This window comes from Lagenorhynchus albirostris, chromosome 15 (genome assembly GCF_949774975.1).
Source record: "Lagenorhynchus albirostris chromosome 15, mLagAlb1.1, whole genome shotgun sequence".
In the NCBI taxonomy this organism is placed as follows: domain Eukaryota; kingdom Metazoa; phylum Chordata; class Mammalia; order Artiodactyla; family Delphinidae; genus Lagenorhynchus; species Lagenorhynchus albirostris.
This window is the reverse complement of record NC_083109.1, coordinates 81,796,711-81,815,437: the sequence shown is the minus strand read 5'-3', so window position 1 is coordinate 81,815,437 and position 18,727 is coordinate 81,796,711. Positions and strand designations below refer to the sequence as shown.

The 18,727-nt window shown below is 47.6% G+C and overlaps 1 protein-coding gene across 1 annotated transcript; it reads right to left on the bottom strand.

The window, feature by feature from the left end:
* Window positions 1–736: 736 nt before the first annotated feature.
* ATP5MF (ATP synthase membrane subunit f) lies at window positions 737–7,821 on the bottom strand. The gene is made up of 4 exons (XM_060124603.1): window positions 7,738–7,821; window positions 2,284–2,391; window positions 1,540–1,656; window positions 737–872 (listed from the first exon to the last, which is right to left on the bottom strand). The coding sequence occupies exons 1-4, from the start codon at window positions 7,748–7,750 to the stop codon at window positions 844–846; spliced, it is 267 nt and encodes an 88-aa protein (XP_059980586.1). The 5' UTR covers window positions 7,751–7,821; the 3' UTR covers window positions 737–843.
* Window positions 7,822–18,727: the final 10,906 nt, after the last annotated feature.

Genomic DNA, 18,727 nt, shown 5'->3' with positions numbered 1-18,727 from the left:
GCTTTTGGTGAATGTGTCTCACGACTGGAAGTGATGCTGTCAGAGGAAGAAAAGGCCTTTGTACTGGCAGCCTGTACAGTCTGGAAGCCTGGCCTTTGGGCCAGCCACCTGGCAGATGTCCTTTATTTCTGATGTTGAATACTTGTTCCTTCAAATTCACATCTTGCAGGAGATAATTAGCCACAGCATCTCACCCTATACTCCATGAAGTATATATGCTTATCGCACACCCCCTAATAAGAAACTGATTCTGACCTTAATTATCACATTACTGAAGGCCTTCGTGAAGGATAAAGAGGGTGCTGTATACAGCAGTTGAGAGCTCCTATCAGGGCCTGTGCTTTCCCTTCCCGCCTCCATCATCCCATTGAGCTTCCTGCAAGTGAAGCTTACTTGCCAGGACCAGGGGGTCCCACACGTCCCAATTCCCTGATACCCCAATACCCCAGGATGGTGCAGAAAGATGGGGAAGGGGAGGGCATTTTTAGGAACGAGGGTTTCTGCTTTATATTGTGAAAGTGTCAGCTGACAAAAGGCCAAAAATGAGGCACAGAGCAGGAAAACACCTCAGCACTGTTGGCGGAGGCTCTAGGTGACCCCCCAGCACACTGGGATGAGATCTTGAAGCTCCACGGTTCAAAGCCCTGGGCTGTCTAGGAGCTGCAGAATGACCCCACCCCACCTTGTGCAACAGGAGCTCCTACAGGGCAGGGAAATGGCTGAACCAGTGAGGCAGTCCGCATACCAGTCATCTTTTATTGGGTGTTAATTCTCCACTAGGATATAAAAGGATTCAGGGGTGCCAGGCAAAGGTCATGGTCAGGAATGCAGAGTGCGCCCTCTTCAGTGGTACTTGCGTAGCCGCTCGTGTTCTGAAGTTAGAAAGGCAAAATGGTAAGTTTCTTCACAGGTGGGGGTGAAGCCATCCTGAGAATTCCTTTCAGGAGATGACCCAGAACCTACTTGTGGAATTTACAGCTAATCTGCCACCTGGCCAGCCTCTTCCTTCCCTGAGGGAACACCCACTCAGAAAAACAGCACCCAAGCGCCCACCCTTCAGGGCCAGCACTGCTCTGGATGCCACAGAATGGCAGGTGGCTCGACACTGGCAGAAACAGCCCATGAAGCCCACTCAGCGGCCACCAGACATCTCCCACCAGACCAACTCCTCTCATGTCTCAGCACCAGGAACAGCCACGCTTTTCCAGAGCACCACACAGACACTGGACTGTAGCACTCAACCTATTTCCCTCTTCACACTGGCTGCTAGGAAGATAAAGCCAAGTTTTCCACCAACCTTTGGCAGAGCCTGCAGTGGCTGATAGAATGCTGCCTAAGTATTACCTTTACCCCAGCTTCATCTTATTTTTCCTTTCTCTTTGCCACAGTTTTTGCATTTAAAATACGCTATAATCTGAAAAGTCCCTCCAAGTCATCAGCTTGTCTGCAGGGTGATGGACTTATAAGGTTGAAAGTGAACCAATACCACCCTGTCATGGGAAACCCCACTGAAGGCAAACCAACCCAGAAGAGACTCACTGAGTTCCTTGTAAGAACGGCAGTAGTTGAAAAGCACGTAAGCTGCAAGCACCATAGAAAGCCCAGCGATGCTCCCTTTCTTCACGTTGATGTACTTGTTGTAATACCGGTAGTAACCTGCAAAGCGGAGAGGAGGCCACTCCTCTGAGGGCACATTCTACAGGTTCTAATAGCAGAGGGCAAAGCTGAGGAAAGGCCTGGGGGCAGGAAGAAACAGTACACAAAAGACAGCCACAGGGTAGCCAGAATTATATAGAGAAAAACATCAAGACGGGGGCCCCTGAGGAGGCTGGCAACCACACAGGCTCCCAAAGGATGATGACATGATGACACAGGACTGCTCTGCACTTTAAAATGCACAGACCTGAAGGATAGACCATTTCAAATACTCATCTTGAAAGTTCTGCCTGGCAGGGAGATGAGCATTATAGACTCATGTCCCCTGTGCTTCCAACTCATTTTCCTCTTAAGTCTTATGACATTTCTTTAAGACAGAGGTACTGGTACCGATTCCAAGCAATAGAAAACATTTCCTTGTCTGAAATATCTCAGAGCCAGCCTTTGATAGGACCGATCAAACAAGGAAATTCGAGGGCTAACAATCTCGCTCTGTCCTTCTCTACATAACTTACTGGTCTGAGACAAGGCTTGTACTGGCCAAAGTAATTCAGGGCAAAGAAAGACCTGTTTGCCCTGAAGATGCAGAGATGTGCTTTTATTTACACATGCCCTTAAGGCTCTGACCTCTTTGAAACGCTCCAGCAATGCCTTTAGGGGTGAAATCCCGCATCAGTATCCAGCTTGGCAGCTCCCCTAGTTTGACTTCCAGGAGCTTCTTGTCCTTCAGTGGTACTGAAAAGGAAGTGCAAAAAAACACACACTGGAAGGTCTCCCAATAACACAAACAGCAACCTTCTGTGTCACTTATTTCAACCATTCAATAAAGGTGCATTCAGTAACATTACTAAATAGAGGCTGCATATGAGCAATATTATAAATAAACATGTCACACCAGATATACTATTTTAAGCCAGAGTCTATATAATGGCAGAACAGGCTTTTGAATAAAAGCTTGCTGGGAATAACTATGTAAAAAGAGAACTAAGGGCCATGAGGAAGAGGTAAAGCAGAGGACAGTTGCCTTTATAAGTAGGAGTGGGGGAGACAGAGAAGCTGGGCACATCTTGGCCAAAGGCACACAGCATGCAGGCCATGGAGGCAGGGTTCCACCTTAGGTGTGGCTCTCATGCTCCTGAAGCCAATCTGATTTCTACCTCAAGCATCCTACCTCAGACCACAGATGTCAAATGACTTAGTAAAAACCACTCTAACGACCCAACAGGCCCCAGATCATTTTCCAATGAGAATCTGGGACAGGAACGGCTCCTGGTTGAGGCCATACTGTATTCATCTCTGGGCTTAAGAGTAACATAGGAAGGGGGCCAGGGAGGGGTTGGCCCTGTGAATATCCAGATGCTCTTAAGGAGAGAATCTCTCTTCCCCTGTCCTCTTCCAAAAGATCAACTTTAAAAAGCTGTTTGGGGACTTCCCTGGTGGTCCAGTGGCTAAGACTCTGTGCTCCAAATGCAGGGGGCCCAGGTTCAATCCCTGGTCAGGCAACTAGATCCCGTATGCTGCAACTAAGATCCCGCATGCTGGGACTCAGGCTCCTTAAGGACCATCCTCAAGAGTCCACTGAAGGGAATCCCACAGGTCTCTTGACGTCTCCCAACCCTTATCAAGGACAAGGGCCTTCAGGCTTAATGGCAGCTTCTACTCTGCTACAGGCTGTCTGGAGAATGAGACACATGGCCTTGATGGACCAGAATGACTGCTTGTCAAGAGGTCACAACTGACAGGTGGAGGCACACCTGGTTTTAGGGTCATGGTTCAGGTGGCCTGTCCCCAACACACTGGCCCCAACCTTCCATCTAGACTTATCCAAACACATGGAGCACCTAGTGTGTGCTAGGCAGCCTGCTAAGCACTGTGGGTACAGCACTGACTGCAGATGACAGCCTTGTGCTCAGAAGCCAGCATTCCATCGAGAAAGGCAGCCATCTCAAATCCACTCATCCTCCTGAGTTCACCACACTTCAGCCAAACCCTTTTCTGTTTCTCAGATGCAACAGGATTATTTTCACCTGAGGGCCTTTGTATCTGCAGTGCCCCTGGATCATCACAGGGCTATCTCAACTTAACCGTCATCTCCTAGAAGGCCTCCTGCCTTGCCCGCCTTATCTCAAGCACCAGCACTTCCTTCCTATGTAACCTCTGAGCTCCAGTTTCCTCCTGTGTGAAATGGCTTATTCCAAGGTTTGAAGGAGAATCTACGTAAAAGCATTTGGAACATGCTCAGAACTGTAAGCTGTTATTATTACTGTTGAAATCTCTTTAAGGTCCATGTGAAACATCCAAGAAAAAAAAAGGGAGGTGGCAGAGAAAGAAATGGCAAATAACTGAACTTTAGGACATTTATAGGGCTTCAGGGATTAACTGCACCCTTTAGTTCTTTTATGAACACAAACTGTGATTAGTTTGGTAATACTTTTGAAATGTGAGATAGTCTCAAATGAATTTCAGGAATGTTCCAAATCAGGAATATTGAGTGTCAATGATATTGACCTCAACACCAAACAATAATGTCATCTGAGAATGACCTATACCCTACTCTGTCACCTTGCCTGTGTTATTTCAAGAAAAGTTTAACAAGTACACATCTTACAACCCAGTTTTGTCATCACTTGAATTAGTAGGCTTTTAGTCCAAGAATTACTATACCACGTCTCTTGAGTAAGAACATGGTGGCTACCTTTGCTACACTCTCAAAGTCTTCTTGCATGCAGGGAGGAGTACAAACATGTCATTCTAATACCAACTGGCTTTAAATATGGCAATGTGGTAGGGAGGGGACGATGAAGGGACAGATGGAACTAGAATGGCAGAATGCTGCTAACTGTTGATGCTCTGTAACGAATACAAAGCATTCATTACATTATTCTGTTTTCTTTGTATTTGAAGTCTTCCATAATAAAAAGGTTGAAAATGCTTTTAAAAATAGAACTATGTTGGGACTTCCCTGGTGGCCCAGTGGTTGAGAATCCGCCTGCCAATGCAGGGGACACGGGTTCAAGCCCTGGTCAGGGAAGATCCCACATGCCGTGCAGCAACAAAGCCCGTGAGCCACAACTACTGAGCCTGCGTGCCACAACTGCTGGAACCCACGAGCCACAACTGCTGAAGCCCACGTGCCACAACCGCTGAAGCCCGCATGCCTAGAGCCCATGCTCCACAATGGGAGAGGCCACCGTAATGAGAAGCCCACGTACCACAACGAAGAGTAGCCCCCGCTCGCCACAACTAGAGAAAGCCCGCAAGCAGCAACAAAGACCCAATGCAGCCAAAAATAAATAAATAATTTAAAAAATAGAACTATGTTGGGGAAATGTGCAAGAGAAACATAGAATTTTAAAAATATTTTCAACTGGTATAAGGCTGGTGACTCAAAAAAAAAAGTACTTAGGTCACTGCTAGGCCCTGTGAAGCTATTTTTTCACATTCACACAAACTATGAAAACATATTCTCATTCTCACATTCAGGGGCTGACACAGTGCCTTGGCACATCACAGGAGAAAAAAGCCAACAATTTATTTTTCTTCATATTTATATCTCTGTACTACGAAGAAAACAGCATTTCCATAACCAAAACTAAGAAATTTATAAGCACAGAAAAAAAAATCACATTAGCCTTAAGGAGAGCCAAGTACAGCACCATCACAAAATTCCAAGAGACCATCAGATTCATCAGAGATGCATCTACACTTATTCCGAAGTTTCTCTTTTAGTGGAAGGCAAAGGCCTTAGTCCTTGGCAGCCATACTGAAACCCTCCCCCAACACTCCTCTGCAGCGGCTGGTTCACACCAGTAGAGCATGCTGATGAACAGAGCAGACTCTACCATGGAGTATTCTGGATTTACTGCCACTTTGAAGCTGTGTGCCCTTGGGCAAGATACTGCTCTGTTTCCTCCTTTGTAAAATAAGGGTAAGAATAGTACCCACCGGGCTTCCCTAGTGGCGCAGCGGTTGAGAGTCCGCCTGCCGATGCAGGGGACACGGGTTCGTGCCCCGGTCCGGGAAGATCCCACATGCTGCGGAGCGGCTAGGCCCGTGAGCCATGGCCGTTGAGCCTGTGCGTCCGGAGCCTGTGCTCCGCAACGAGAGAGGCCACAACCGTGAGAGGCCCACGTACCGCAAAAAAAAAAAAAAAAAAAAAGAATAGTACCCACCTTAGCTCTAGGTACTATGTAAATAGGAATTATTATCTGTCTTTCTGCTTATGAGCTATCTAAAGGTGGGAGGGAGTTCCCCACACACAGTTCCTGTTTATGACAGATTTTCAGTGAAGGCTGAGAAAGGACCACAGGTTCTTGGGAGGGCAGGTGACTACTTGGCTTGATTTTATGACTTCAAGAAGCATACTGTCCACCTATATGGAGAGACATGGAAATGCCAAGTGTCTTCTGGGTGCTAAATCCAACTCTGGGGTTGGCCAGAGCGAAGAGTTTTAGGTTTTGCAGGCCACACAAGGTCTCTAACATAGTCTTTTTTTAACAATTTTATTTTTTTTATTTTTATGTTTTTGGGCTGCACCGTGCAGCATACGGGATCTTAGTTCCCCGACCAGGGATCGAACCCGTGCCCTCTGCGGTGGAGTCTTAACCACTGGACCGCCAAGGAAGTCCCTTAACAAATTTTTTAAAAAACAGAAACTATTCTTAGCTCACAGCATACAAAAACAGGCCACATGAAATCCAGCCCATTGGTCATACTTTGTCAACCCTGATCTCATCTATCACTGTTAATTGGTATTTCCATCGCTTTATTTGCTTATGGACAAGTGGCGTTATGCTCTGGCAGCAGACACCATCTGAAAGATCATCAGTACTTGGACTCCAGTTCCTTCACCTGCGTGATGCTGAATGGGCCAGGTGTGACATGACCTTACCCAAAGGTCACGCAGGGAAAGCTGGACGACTAGCATTCAACTGTGGGTCAGGCAGTGTTACAAGCACCTTACATATACTAAGTTGTTTAACCCTTAGTTCACAGCACTCTCCATCTCCACTACAACCCTCTGCTTAAATAAGATACCAAGTCTCAATGCTTCCTTTTCACATGTTGTCTGTTTAAACAACATAACCACCCTGGATAAATATTCTCATGCCCGTTTTAACAGATGGGAAAAAAGCATCACTCTCATATTTTTTGATCCCCTTTTCATTTCTCCGGGCTGAAAATAAGAATATAGAAACTGGGGTAAGACACACATAGATTAGTCAAAATTCTGCCACTGTCACACTGTGTGACAGCAGGCAAGCCACACCACATCTCTAACCGTTATTTTCCTCATCTTTAAAATGGGATCAACGTTCCCAGCACTGATCCTGACAAGGCTACGGTGAGGATGCAGGGCTAAAACATGGTGGCTTCCGTATTTTAAAAAAACAAAAACAAAAACAAAAACAAAAACAAACCAGTGTGGACGGTCCGATTTATACATGCATGTCATCGTAAAGCCTGCTGGTCATAAGGTCACCCTTGTGATTAAAGCTCAGGTTACCACGAGGCCCCAGAAACCTAGGTTTGAATCCCAGCTCAGCCCACTCACTAATAGTGACCTTGAATAGGTCACTTCACCTCTCTAACGCTATTCAACATATATATACATGCGTCAAACTCGACGTGGTGTCAGGCACCATCCTAGGCATTAGCTCCTCTTGGAACTTAATTTGAGCTTCGAATTTGCGCGGAGGGCTCAGGTGCAAAACAAGCGCCTGCGTTGCGGCAGGGCTGAGAGCAGCTATTCCTCAGCGGGGAGAGGAGGGGTGGCCCGAGACAGCGCATTTTCAAGACCCGAGGCGCCTCGCCGAGCTGCCGTCGCCCTCCCCGCCACAGCCGAGTGGCGCGGACCCTGGGCAGGCGGGAGGCGCGGCGGGGCGAGCTAAGAAGGGTTGGACGGCGTGGGACCCTGGGCAAAGGGCCCGGCGCGGCGAAGGTCCTGAGCGAAGGTCCTGAGCGAAGGGCAGGCGGCTCCGGCACTCGGTCCCTCCCCTCCAAGTGCGGCTCTGAGCACTGGACCCAAAACCCCGACTCCTGCCTTTAACCTGGTAGCCCTAAACCGATCCGGAAACTTACCGATTGACGCCATCTTGAAGTCCTGGCTGTCCGCTCCTCCGGGCCGCGCGAGGACTGCTGGGTAGGGAGCATGCGCCCTGGGGGCCGGGAGCAGAGGCTCACGGGAAGCAGGTCGCGACTGGTACGACGCTGGGACTTCAGGTGCGCCGTGGGGTGAAGGGCGAAGAAACTGGAGGGCAAAGCACCGCGACCCCGCAGTTGGGAACCTGGGGGTGGTGAAGGGGTGGGAGTGGAAGTGGTAGGACTTAACCTGGGCTCCCAGTTCTGGGAGGAAAGAGACTGGAAAGGACACCCCCCCCAAAAAAATAATAATAAAAGGGAGGTGAGGAAAGAGCATCCTAGCTTTCTTATTTTGTCGTGTTAAATTTGTTGTGAAAGATGACAGGAGCATCTTAAGACCCTTCCTCCCAACTGTGCTTGATGGGAGATTAAAGGAATCCCCAATCAGCAGGAAAAGCCGGTGTCCAGGCTTAGGCTCCAAATAGGTTTGATTCAGGAGTATCTAACGTGTCCAGGCTCTGGCGCTACGCTTTAAGGACAGAAATAAGCAAGACCCTAGGGTACATAGCTCCAGCTCTTCTTTCTGCCACTTCTTTTCCGGGCACAATGATGCCTCACCACCATTTTGTGTTTTTTCTGGAAAGGCCACAATAAACATTCTTGGTTAAGCAATTCTGAGTTGGGCAAGATGCTTTGATACCCTGAATCTCAGTTTTCTCCTCTGTAAAATAGGGATGTAATGCTTACCTTGCTGTAGCAGTTAAATGAAACAATGTATGTCAAAATAAAGGAATAAGAACTGAGTAGAGGGGACTTCCCTGGTGGCGCAGTGGTTGAGAGTCCACCTGCCGATGCAGGGACACGGGTTCAATCCCTGGTTCGGGAAGATCCCACATGCCATGGAGCAACTAAGCCCGCGAGCCACAACTACTGAGCCTGTGTGCCACAACTAATGAAGCCCTTGTGCCTAGAGCCCATGCTCCGACCCACCGTGATGAGAAGCCCAGGCACCACAACGAAGAGTAGCCCCCGATCTCTGCAACTAGAGAAAGCCCCCACACAGCAACGAAGACCCAACGTAGCCAAAGATAAATAAATAAATAAAGATCTGAGTGGATAGTAGGAATTGGACCAGTGAACTGATGGCTTCCTCAGGAAAGTGACTTGGTGGGGAGTTAATTATCAAACTCACTTTTTATCAGTCACTTACTTATTCACTAAATACACATTGCTGTGTACTGGGCACTAGAGACACAGAAATCAATCAGACATGGTCTCTGCATTCTAGGATCCCTGGTATTGCGCAGGAGACAGGTGTGTAGACAGGTGAGAGCACAGCAGTAGATCTATGTATGCACAGCAGGGGGCCATGGACTCCTTAATGAGGGGTAGGTATATTGTATCACAATAAAATAAATAAAAATAATACAAAGTGATGGTTGAGATGAGAAATGGAGAGGCAAGCAAGGGTCAGAACACAAAATGCTGTGCATGCTACGTGAAGAGTGGAGTTTTTACTGAGGGAAACAAGGAGGCAGTGAGGGTTTACGAAAGACAGTGACATGATCAGATTTACATTTACTAGAATGATAACCAGGCTGCCAGGTTTAGAATAGTCCCTCCAAATCCCAGGGACTTAAAAAAAATTGTTTTGCAGGTTATTTTTTACCCTAACTGCCCATCACAGGTAGTCAAGGGACTCTATTCGTTGTACTCACTCAGGGATTCAGGCTGGTGAGCAGCCCCCATCTCAATCACCTGGCTCAGGGTAGAGACTCAGCCGACCTGTCAACACCCAGGCCTGGGGGCTCACCGGTACTTCCGTGCACGCTCATAGGCCGGAATTGTCACGTGGCTTCACCCGCCCAAGGAGCCCGGAAGTAAAAATCCACCTAGGGCTCCAAAGAAGAGAAAGTGAGAGCTATTTGGGAAATGGCCGTGACCTCTCCGTTAGGTCTGATGGTGATAAGTGGAGAAAAAGAAAGCTGAGAAGGATAGGGAGAGCCAGCGGAAGAAAGGCAGTGGTTGTAAATTGGGTGGCAAAGGCTGGTGGGGGTGTGGAGTGAGCCCCGTGGGTGTGGGTGAGGTGGCAGGCAGAGGGAGCAGATAGGCTTGTTTACAGAAGGGAAGCGGTGGAGAGCAGTGGACAAACGCATTCAGGAGGCGGATCCTTGGGGCTTGGGCACGGACTGGTTTTGATAGGTGGTCGTGGGAAGGGGTCAAGGACACTCAGTTTTCTGGCCTGGGAGAAGATGGGTGGGTAGGGTAGGACCATCTCTGAGATGGGAGCAACTAGACCAGCGTTGTCCATACAGCGTTCTGTGGTGGTGGAAATGGTCTGTGTCTGCACTGTACAATTGAATACCCACCAGCAACATCTGGCTTTTGAGTCCAAGTTATTTAATTTCAATTATTAATGTGGCCAGTGACTACCTATTAAGCTAGACCATGTTTTAAAATGTAGGTTTTATTATTATTCAGGTATGATCAGGGGATGATTGCCATTGAAAAGACAGCTCATGAAAAAGATACATGCAGGGACTTCCCTGGTGGTTCAGTGGTTGAGAATCTGCCTTCCAGTGCGGGGGACACAGGTTCCATCCCTGGTTGGGGAGCTAAGATCCCACATGCAACGGGGCAACTAAGCCTGTGTGCCGCAACGGAGGATCCCACATGCCGCAAGGAGGATCCTGTGTGCCGCAGCTAAGACCCGAGGAAGCCAAATAAATAAATATTTTTTAAAAAAGAAAAAGATAGGGCTTCCCTGGTGGCGCAGTGGTTGAGAGTCCGCCTGCCGATGCAGGGGACGCGGGTTCGTGCCCCGGAGGATCCCACATGCCACGGAGCAGCTGGGCCCGTGAGCCATGGCCGCTGAGCCTGCGCGTCCGGAGCCTGTGCTCTGCGGCGGGAGAGGCCACAGCAGTGAGAGGCCCGCGTACCGCAAAAAAAAAAAAAAAAAAAAAAAGATACATGCACCCCAATGTTCACTGCAACACAATTTACAATATCCAAGACATAGAAGCAATGTAAATGTCCACTGACAGGTGAATGGATAAAGAAGATGTGGTATATGTATACACAATGCAATACTACTCAAGCATAAAAAAGAATGAAATGCCTTTTGCAGCAACATGGATGGACCTAGAGATTATCATACTAAGTGAAGTAAGTCAGAAAAAGAAAGACAAATACCATATGATATCACTTATATGTGGAATCTAAAATATGACACAAATGAACTTTTTTTTTTTGGCCATGCCAAGGGGCTTCTGGAATCTTGGTTCCCTGACCAGGGATGGAACCCAGGCCCTTGGCAGTGAAAACGCAGAGTCCTAACCACTGGACCACCACGGAATTCCCATAAATGAACTTATTTACAAAACAGAAACAGACACACATAGAAAATAAACTTATGGTTACCAAAGGGCAAAAGGGGTAGGGGAGGGATAAATTAGGAGTTTTGGATTAGTAGATACAAACGACTATATATAAAATAGATAAACAACAAGGTCCTACGTATAGCACAGGGAGCTATATTCAATATCCTGTAATTAACCATAATGGAAAAGAATGTGAAAAAGAATATGTGTATATACGTATAACTGCATCATTTTGCTGTATACCAGAAACTAACACAACATTGTAAATCAACTATGCTTCAACTTTTAAAAAAGAAGAAATGACCTATCAAGCTATGAAGAGATATGAAGGACTTATACTCTAATAAAGATGTTAAAACAAAAAAGAGACATGGAGGAAACTTAAATGCATATTAAATGTATATGACTTATGAAAAGACATGGCAGACACTTAAGTGCGTGGCTGAAACTTAAATGCATATTCTTGCAGATTGGAAAGAAGCCAATCTGAAAAGGCTACATACTGTGACTCCAACCATATGGCATTCTGGAAAAGGCAAAACTATGGAGACAAAAAGATCAGTGGTTGCCACGGGTGGGAGAGGGGAGAGATGAATAGGCAGAGCACAGAGGATTTTAGGGGCAGTGAAAGTATTCTGTATGATATTATAATGATGGATATATGTCATTATACATTTGTCCCAACCCATAGAATATACACCGAGTGAACTCGAAGATAAACTATGTACTTTAGGTGCTTATGATGTGTCAGTGTAGGTTCATTCTTTGTAAAAACTGTACCATTCTGGTGAGTGGTGTTAATAACGGGGGAGGCTATGCGTGTGGAGGGAGGAGTTATACTGCAAATCTCTGTACTTCCCTCTCAATTTTGTTGTAAACCTAAAACTGCTCTAAAAATGGCTTTAAAAAGATGCATCAAGTACCAGCCACAGGCTGTAGCCGGTATCATCTCTCTAGAAGTTGAGCTGCAACATAGAAGCCATGGTTTTCTTACTGAGTTACCTGCCTGGGTTTTGTAGGAAGGCTCTGTTCTCTGTATTTTTTTCCTGGTTCTTGAATTATTTCTTTATATAACTTCACCTCCTTGTCTTTACTCATTTTCGTCCCATTCTTCATTATATGGAATGACTTCCTTTGGAGAGCCTTTTGCATGTTTTTTTCCCCAAAAGGTTTTTTCTTCTTTGACTTTCGTTAATATTCTGACAATGTTGTAAAAACTTCTTGCCTTTATGGAGGTATTTTGAACAAACTGCGGTTCCAACGTTCAGCCAGTTGATATCTTCTTTTTAAGGAGAGTAAAGTCCCTAAGAATAAAATAGACTCCTGGAAAACTTGAAGAAATTCTGACACAGGATAGAGTCATCCCTCACCCTAGCATAGCCATTAGCTTGAGTCCATCTTACCAGGTTTCCTTAACAGAAATATCTGAACTTTCCACACCTGTGATGCCTGGGACTCTCTTCTAAGCCATGCCCTGACGTTCTGATGATTCTTAGCCAACACTGGATCCAAGAGGCTTCCTCTCTGCACATGTCAAAACTATTCTAAGACCTAGTTTCTCATTCTCTATTCTACTCTCTCTCTGTGACCCTCATTTCCTTCACTTACAGTTATCTACAATACTGGATTTTTTTAAAGTGTTACAATATCACTTAATATAAAATGATTGCATGAAACAATACACATTTGCAAAGTCTATAAAAGCAAAGAGAATGACGGTCACAGACTGGATGACTTTTGAGCTGTTTTTTGTTCATTTAATCTCAAACATTAAGTATTCTCCAGCGGCTCAGAAGTCACCATTGGGACACCTTCCTCTCCTGAAGAGGGGATTGTCCCTTACTTGCGGGGCTTCACATCAAGGCACCGACACACCCAGTGTCTCAACCCTACAATGGATCATCACCCTGAACGCCCCATTCCCAGCCCGGTTTCCAGGACGCAGCAGCTCCCCCTGGTGGCCCCAGACGGATATGCACAGGAGGGGAGCTGCAGGTGTTACCCCGACAGAAAGCCTGTTTTTGAGTCAGGCTGGACCCCGGAGATGCGAGTGCGGGATGCAGCAGCCCCAGCCCTGGACAGAAATGGGGGACAAGGCGAAGGAGGAGACAGTGGGAGCAGGAGAGCCAAGAGCTGAGTCTGGGCCTGTAAAACGGGATATGGGATTGAGGTAAGAACAGATTCCTTAGCAGGGTCAGCTTTACAGAGCTTCTGGAAGGAAGGGATCAGCAGAAGGCCCAGAGCCAGAGACCAGTCTCTCTGCGCCCAGACCCTCTCTGTCCAGTATCATCTGGCCTACACCTGTGCTTTTATCGTTGCCCTTCCCAAACCTGAGCAATCGGAGGTCAAGCCTTCCGCCATATCACCATGGGACCCTCTGTTCCCCGTCTCCCATCTTGACTCCATCGGTTGAAAGCCCTCTAGAACTGCCCCGTCCTTGTCCCTGCCCCTCAGCGCCCTATCCCGCCACATCCTGCCCCTTGCAGCTTCTGCCTTAGTCTCCTGGTCCTGCCTGCTCTCTCCTCTGTGCAGAACTGGGAGATGTCCCTCATTTCCCAGAGAAATTGCAGCAGCTCAGTGACAGCGACTAGCAGTGATCACGATGTCCGGAGGAAGGGAGAAGATCCGGTGTTCCCCGGGGCCATGCTTCCTCCTGGGGCTGGAAGATTTCCAGAGAGGCCAGGGCGCATGGTCGAGCCTGAGTAAGGAAGCCAGCAGAAGCACTACCTGGCATTACCCTTCGAGTCTGGGAGACCTCCTCTTCCTAGGACCCTGACCCCACCCCTTCCCAACTCCACAGGCAGTTTCCATGGTGACAGTAAACAAGCCTCAGCGCAGCCCTGTCCCCCTACCTTCACCTGCGCAAATGAGGTGACCCAGAATGACAACGTAGATGCTCAAATGGACAGAGACACTGGAGCCTCAAGAAAGGAAGCCCACGTGGGGGCGAGGCCCTTGGATGGGTGGCCTGGGGTTGTGGGCACAGAGACCTGAGGCTCTGCTGGGAGGGACTGCAGACACCAGGAATGGGCAGCAGCTCCTGGGAGAAGCAGGAATCAGTGTCCAAGGAGAAGTGCAGACGGAGCCTAGATGTACCTGTGGCCCCATAGGGCAGAGCTGAGGAAGGTGCCAGGGGCATCATTCACAGCCAAAGCATCTCAGCCTTAGAGGAGCAGTTCAGAGACTAATCCACTCAGGAGGGCAGCTTTTGTTTTTAAGGACTGAGACGCTGAGAAATGGCTCTGGGCACAAACATGTCATCGTCGTGTTCTCAAGCCACTCTAACCCCCATCCCCGCCCCCCAAAGCAGTCTCATCAAGTGACTGATTACTAGAAAGTTGCAAACAGTTCACACTGGTCTCTGTAGATCCTCTCTCAAAACCACTGAGTTTTGTACAGACATAGAAAATCATCTTATGGTTACCAAAGGAGAAAGCAGGGAAGAGGGATAAATTAGGAGTTTGGGATTAACAGATACACACTCTATATATGAAATCAACAACAGTGACCTACTGTATAGCACCGAGAACTATATTCAATAGTTGTAATAACCAATAATGGAAAAGAATCTGAAAAAGAATATATATAGTATACCTGAAACTAACACAATATTAGAAATCAACTATACTTCAATTTTAAAAATTGGGGGAAAAACTCATTGGGTTTTGTAATTGGAAGTGAAGTCCTGGGAGGGGATAGGAGAGATGAGGGTCTAAAGCAAGCCCTGACGAGTGGCTAATTGGTTAGCTCAATCTGTCCCCAGCTCTCTGATCCCATTCCTGTGGGAAAAAGTTAAAAGAATTTTTTTCTTGCTGTCCAGCAACACGACCTGCCTGCCGTTGGCTGCTCTGGGTCTCCCTCACCTGGGAGCTTCCTGCAGCTTCTCCACGCAGGTCAGGAACAGGGTGGAGGCAGCCAGGACGGAAGGGACTCCCTGGGTCTAAGCAGACACAGGTACTGGCATACTGATGTACCAGTTTACTGATGTCTGCAATTTTCTTTGAAGTCGATAAAAATAAGATGGGTTGATGGATGGGGGATGGATAGATGGATATGTGATAAAGTACCTTAAAATATTAATGATAGAATGTTCGGAGGATACAGGTATCAACTGTAAAATTCTTTCAGCCATCCATTAGATTTCAAAATCTTCATTATTAAACACTGGGGAGGGACTTCCCGGGTGGCGCAGTGGCTAAGAATCCGCCTGCCAATGCAGGGGACATGGGTTCGAGCCCTGGTCCAGGAAGATCCTACATGCCGCAGAGCAACTAAGCCCATGCACCACAACTACTGAGCCTACGGTCTAGAGCCTACGAGACACAACTACTGAGCCCACGTGCCACAACTACCAAAGCCCGCGCTCCTAGAGCCCGTGCTGTGCAACAAGAGAAGCCACCGCAATGAAAAGCCTGCCTGCTGCAACGAAGAGTGGCCCCAGCTCACCGCAAGTAGAGAAAGCCCGCGCGCAGCAAAGACCCAAAGCAGCTAAAAATAAATAAATAAATTTATTTTAAAAAATAAATAAATAAACACTGGGGAAAACTTTATGAGGTCCTTCCTCCTTTCATGTTTTGTGGAGGTCCCCATGCAACGAGATGTGAAGTTTCAGGGTAGCTGGATCTGGTGGGATGCCAAGGCAATGGGGGGAGGAGCCTGTTCAAAGCAAGAAGACTGTAATGAACCATTACCCAGATTATTTGAGAGATTGCCAGAAACCTGTCACCCTCAGTACCTGGACAGATGGAAGGATGCCTCCCACAGCTCAGAGGGGAGCCACGGAGCACAAGGAGTGTGGATCTCACCCCATGGAAGACACACTGCTCCCTGAGCGTCTGGCTGGGGTACGTGTTAATGTCACAGGTGGGACAAGCTTTGTGCTGGCAACTCCCCCGTGGAGAAGTCATTAGAGGGGACTCACGTGTTCGTTTGTCTGCTCTGATGGAGAAGAAAACAGCACCAAACAAGGCTAACTGCTCAGCAGCTGTTCTTTTTCTCCTCCTGCAGACCCAGAACCCGATGACGGTGCTCGCTCGGGCTCTGGTTTGTTGCAAGGTTCTACCTACATCTTCCTCTCTGGCTGGTGCCCCATTCAGTGAGCACCTGTCGTGATTCAGCCTCCTCCAGGTTCATCCTGACCTCTCCCATCTCCTCTGGGTTGGAAAGAGGTCTGCAGCTTTTTCAACACTGAAAACTACCTGCTCTGAGAAATACCTGGCATCCTTCCCTTCTGAGGTTCTCTTTTGCCCTCTGGTGTTCTGTAAACAGATTTTACTGCCCACGGCACCTTCCCACACTCACTTCTCTTTCTCTTGTCAGCCTGAGTTCCTGAAGCTTTCGAAGATTTCCCGTCACGCGAGAATTACTGAACTCACGGTGTTCACTCTGGTGGTGGCTTACTGTTGCCACAACTCCACAAGCACTGAAATATGGGTATTTCTTTCCGAACCCAACGGGGCTCAGCTCCGAGTTTCTCTGCTTTTTTCTTCAGCTTCCTCAAGGGGAGAGAAGGTAGCCATGGGTGAGAAATGGGAGACCAGAGTCTATGCCTGAGACTCAGAAGAAGAGCTGCGGGTCTGAGTGGTCACCTCGGTAGAGTCATCTTTAAAGGGCTGCTGGAAGGAAGCGGTGGGAGCGAGGGCGCCTCCTCTGGGCTCCAAGACTCTGTCTGTGGCCCTGGCAACCAGGCTTTTATGCCCACCCCACGTCCGCCCGGCCAATCCCCACTGAAGCTCGGGGCGCGTCGCAATGGGACGTGGTGTCCCCACCCCCACCTGACTCCCTTGGAGAAGTCATCCCGGAGCAGTGCCTCCAGGACTCCTGCGGCGGAGGGTCCTTCCCCCCCTGCATCCTACCTATTCTCTGCCCAGGAGAGTCAGGATACGTCCCAGAGTCTATTGGTGAATTTATTGGAGCTCAGAGACGGTGGCTTGTTCCAGGATCACACCCCTAGCTGGAAGCGGACAGCGCATCGAACCCAGGATCCCCCAGCACCACGGGGCAGGCGGCAGCAGGGGTCGTACAAACCCAGCAGGAAGGCTGCTTAGGTTCTGGTAGTCGTTGGGCGGGACCCCGGACGCCCCGCCCCCGGAAAGCCCCGCCCCGCGCGCGTGGTATCTCCGGTGACGGTAAACAAGCCTCAACAAGCCCCTTCTTAGTTTCTTAACTTGTTCATTAGGCTTTGTTTTCATAAGTGTATATTTTTCCCCGTTTGTCATTCGTCGGCCTTCATTACACAACTTTTTTCTTTTTTCTGGTTTGTTGGTGTTTCTGTACTTTGTATTTGACTTCTATTTTGGCAACAGGCAATACAGTTATTTAGTTAAGCTTGGAGTGGTGTTTGGTAACGAAAAATAGAAGGCGACAGAAGTTTCAGCTGGGTGTGCTGTGTCCAGAATAAAGATTGATGGGGAGAACATTTCCTTGAAAAATGCCCTTTAATGTTTATTGCCCATGATATTGGGGATGATCTGATTTAGGAATAACTGCTAAGAAGGAGATCTAAGACAGCAGGAAATGAAGCACGAAAACTCAGGGATTGACTCTTACTCCCTGAGATAGTACGGAATGTTGTGGGGTTTGCTCTTGAAAATGACTAACGTTAGCGACCACTGCAATCATACAGCCCCCGTGGAGTGAATAATTAATAAATTCATGAGAATTGAAAGCCAGGTTTTACCCTGGACCTCTGAACCCTCTCTTCGTCCCCAAAGGGCTCTCCATCAGGAAATCTGCGTGGGTAGGCAAGAGGTCGGGGCAATTGAAAAGTGTTAACAAAAATGTTTACCTTTTTATTTCTGCAAGCCCCTCCTCAAAGCCAACCCATCTAAGACACACCCAGCTTCTTCCCCTCCCAGATGTAAAGGCAGTGCCACATTTCTTAATTCAGAGGAGCCACTTGCAGTGTTCCTTCATGTTTGTTCCCTTCTTAGTGGTGATGAGGCAAATGAAATCATTTGATCATAAGATGTCATAAGGTGTGTGATCTTATGTTGAGCATCCCAATGGGAAACAGCTGGGAGAGTGAGTGCCTCATTTAACATGAAGACTTATTATAAAAATCTGCATGTATGGTACAGCAGTGTACTAGTGGTCTTCAGGGCCCTTAATTCAGAATTTGATGGGGTCAGAAACATTCCCTACTAGGCCTTGGTCCTTACCTTTCCACCCCAGTGTTTGAACTATGAACTCTAAGATACCAGAATAATCTGTTTAGCACACATTGCCCGCCCCCCAAGTAAAATGTCTGCCTCCACATCAATGATTCCCAAATTGTTTCCACTTAGAAATGTTTTCTGTGTTAGGAAAAGTCAGGGACTGGATTGGCCCCAGACTGGCAGATTTTTCTCAGAAACTCTGCCGTGTTAAACCTACAGCTGAGGGATGGGGTAGTTGAAGAAAGTCCTTTGATGGAGAGAAGCCTGAGGTTATATCAGAGCTTCCAGCTTTCAGAATTTCTGCATTTGAATTAAGTGATTAAAGTCAACTAGTGGATTTGGGAACACAAGCTAAATGAGGTCAAGTGACACTAAGCCAGAGACAGCCCCTAGGCCACCGTAAAACATCCCCAGAAAACTATCAGAACAGGGATATTCTAGGAACCCACACTA

Excerpts from the sequence above, each read along its gene's own strand:
- ATP5MF (XM_060124603.1), bottom strand. Across the intron at positions 1,657-2,283 it reads TGCTGGAGCGTTTCAAAGAG|GTTACTACCGGTATTACAAC; the intron begins GTCAGAGCCTTA and ends TCCGCTTTGCAG. Across the intron at positions 873-1,539 it reads CCGTTCTTACAAGGAACTCA|AACACGAGCGGCTACGCAAG; the intron begins GTGAGTCTCTTC and ends TTCTAACTTCAG.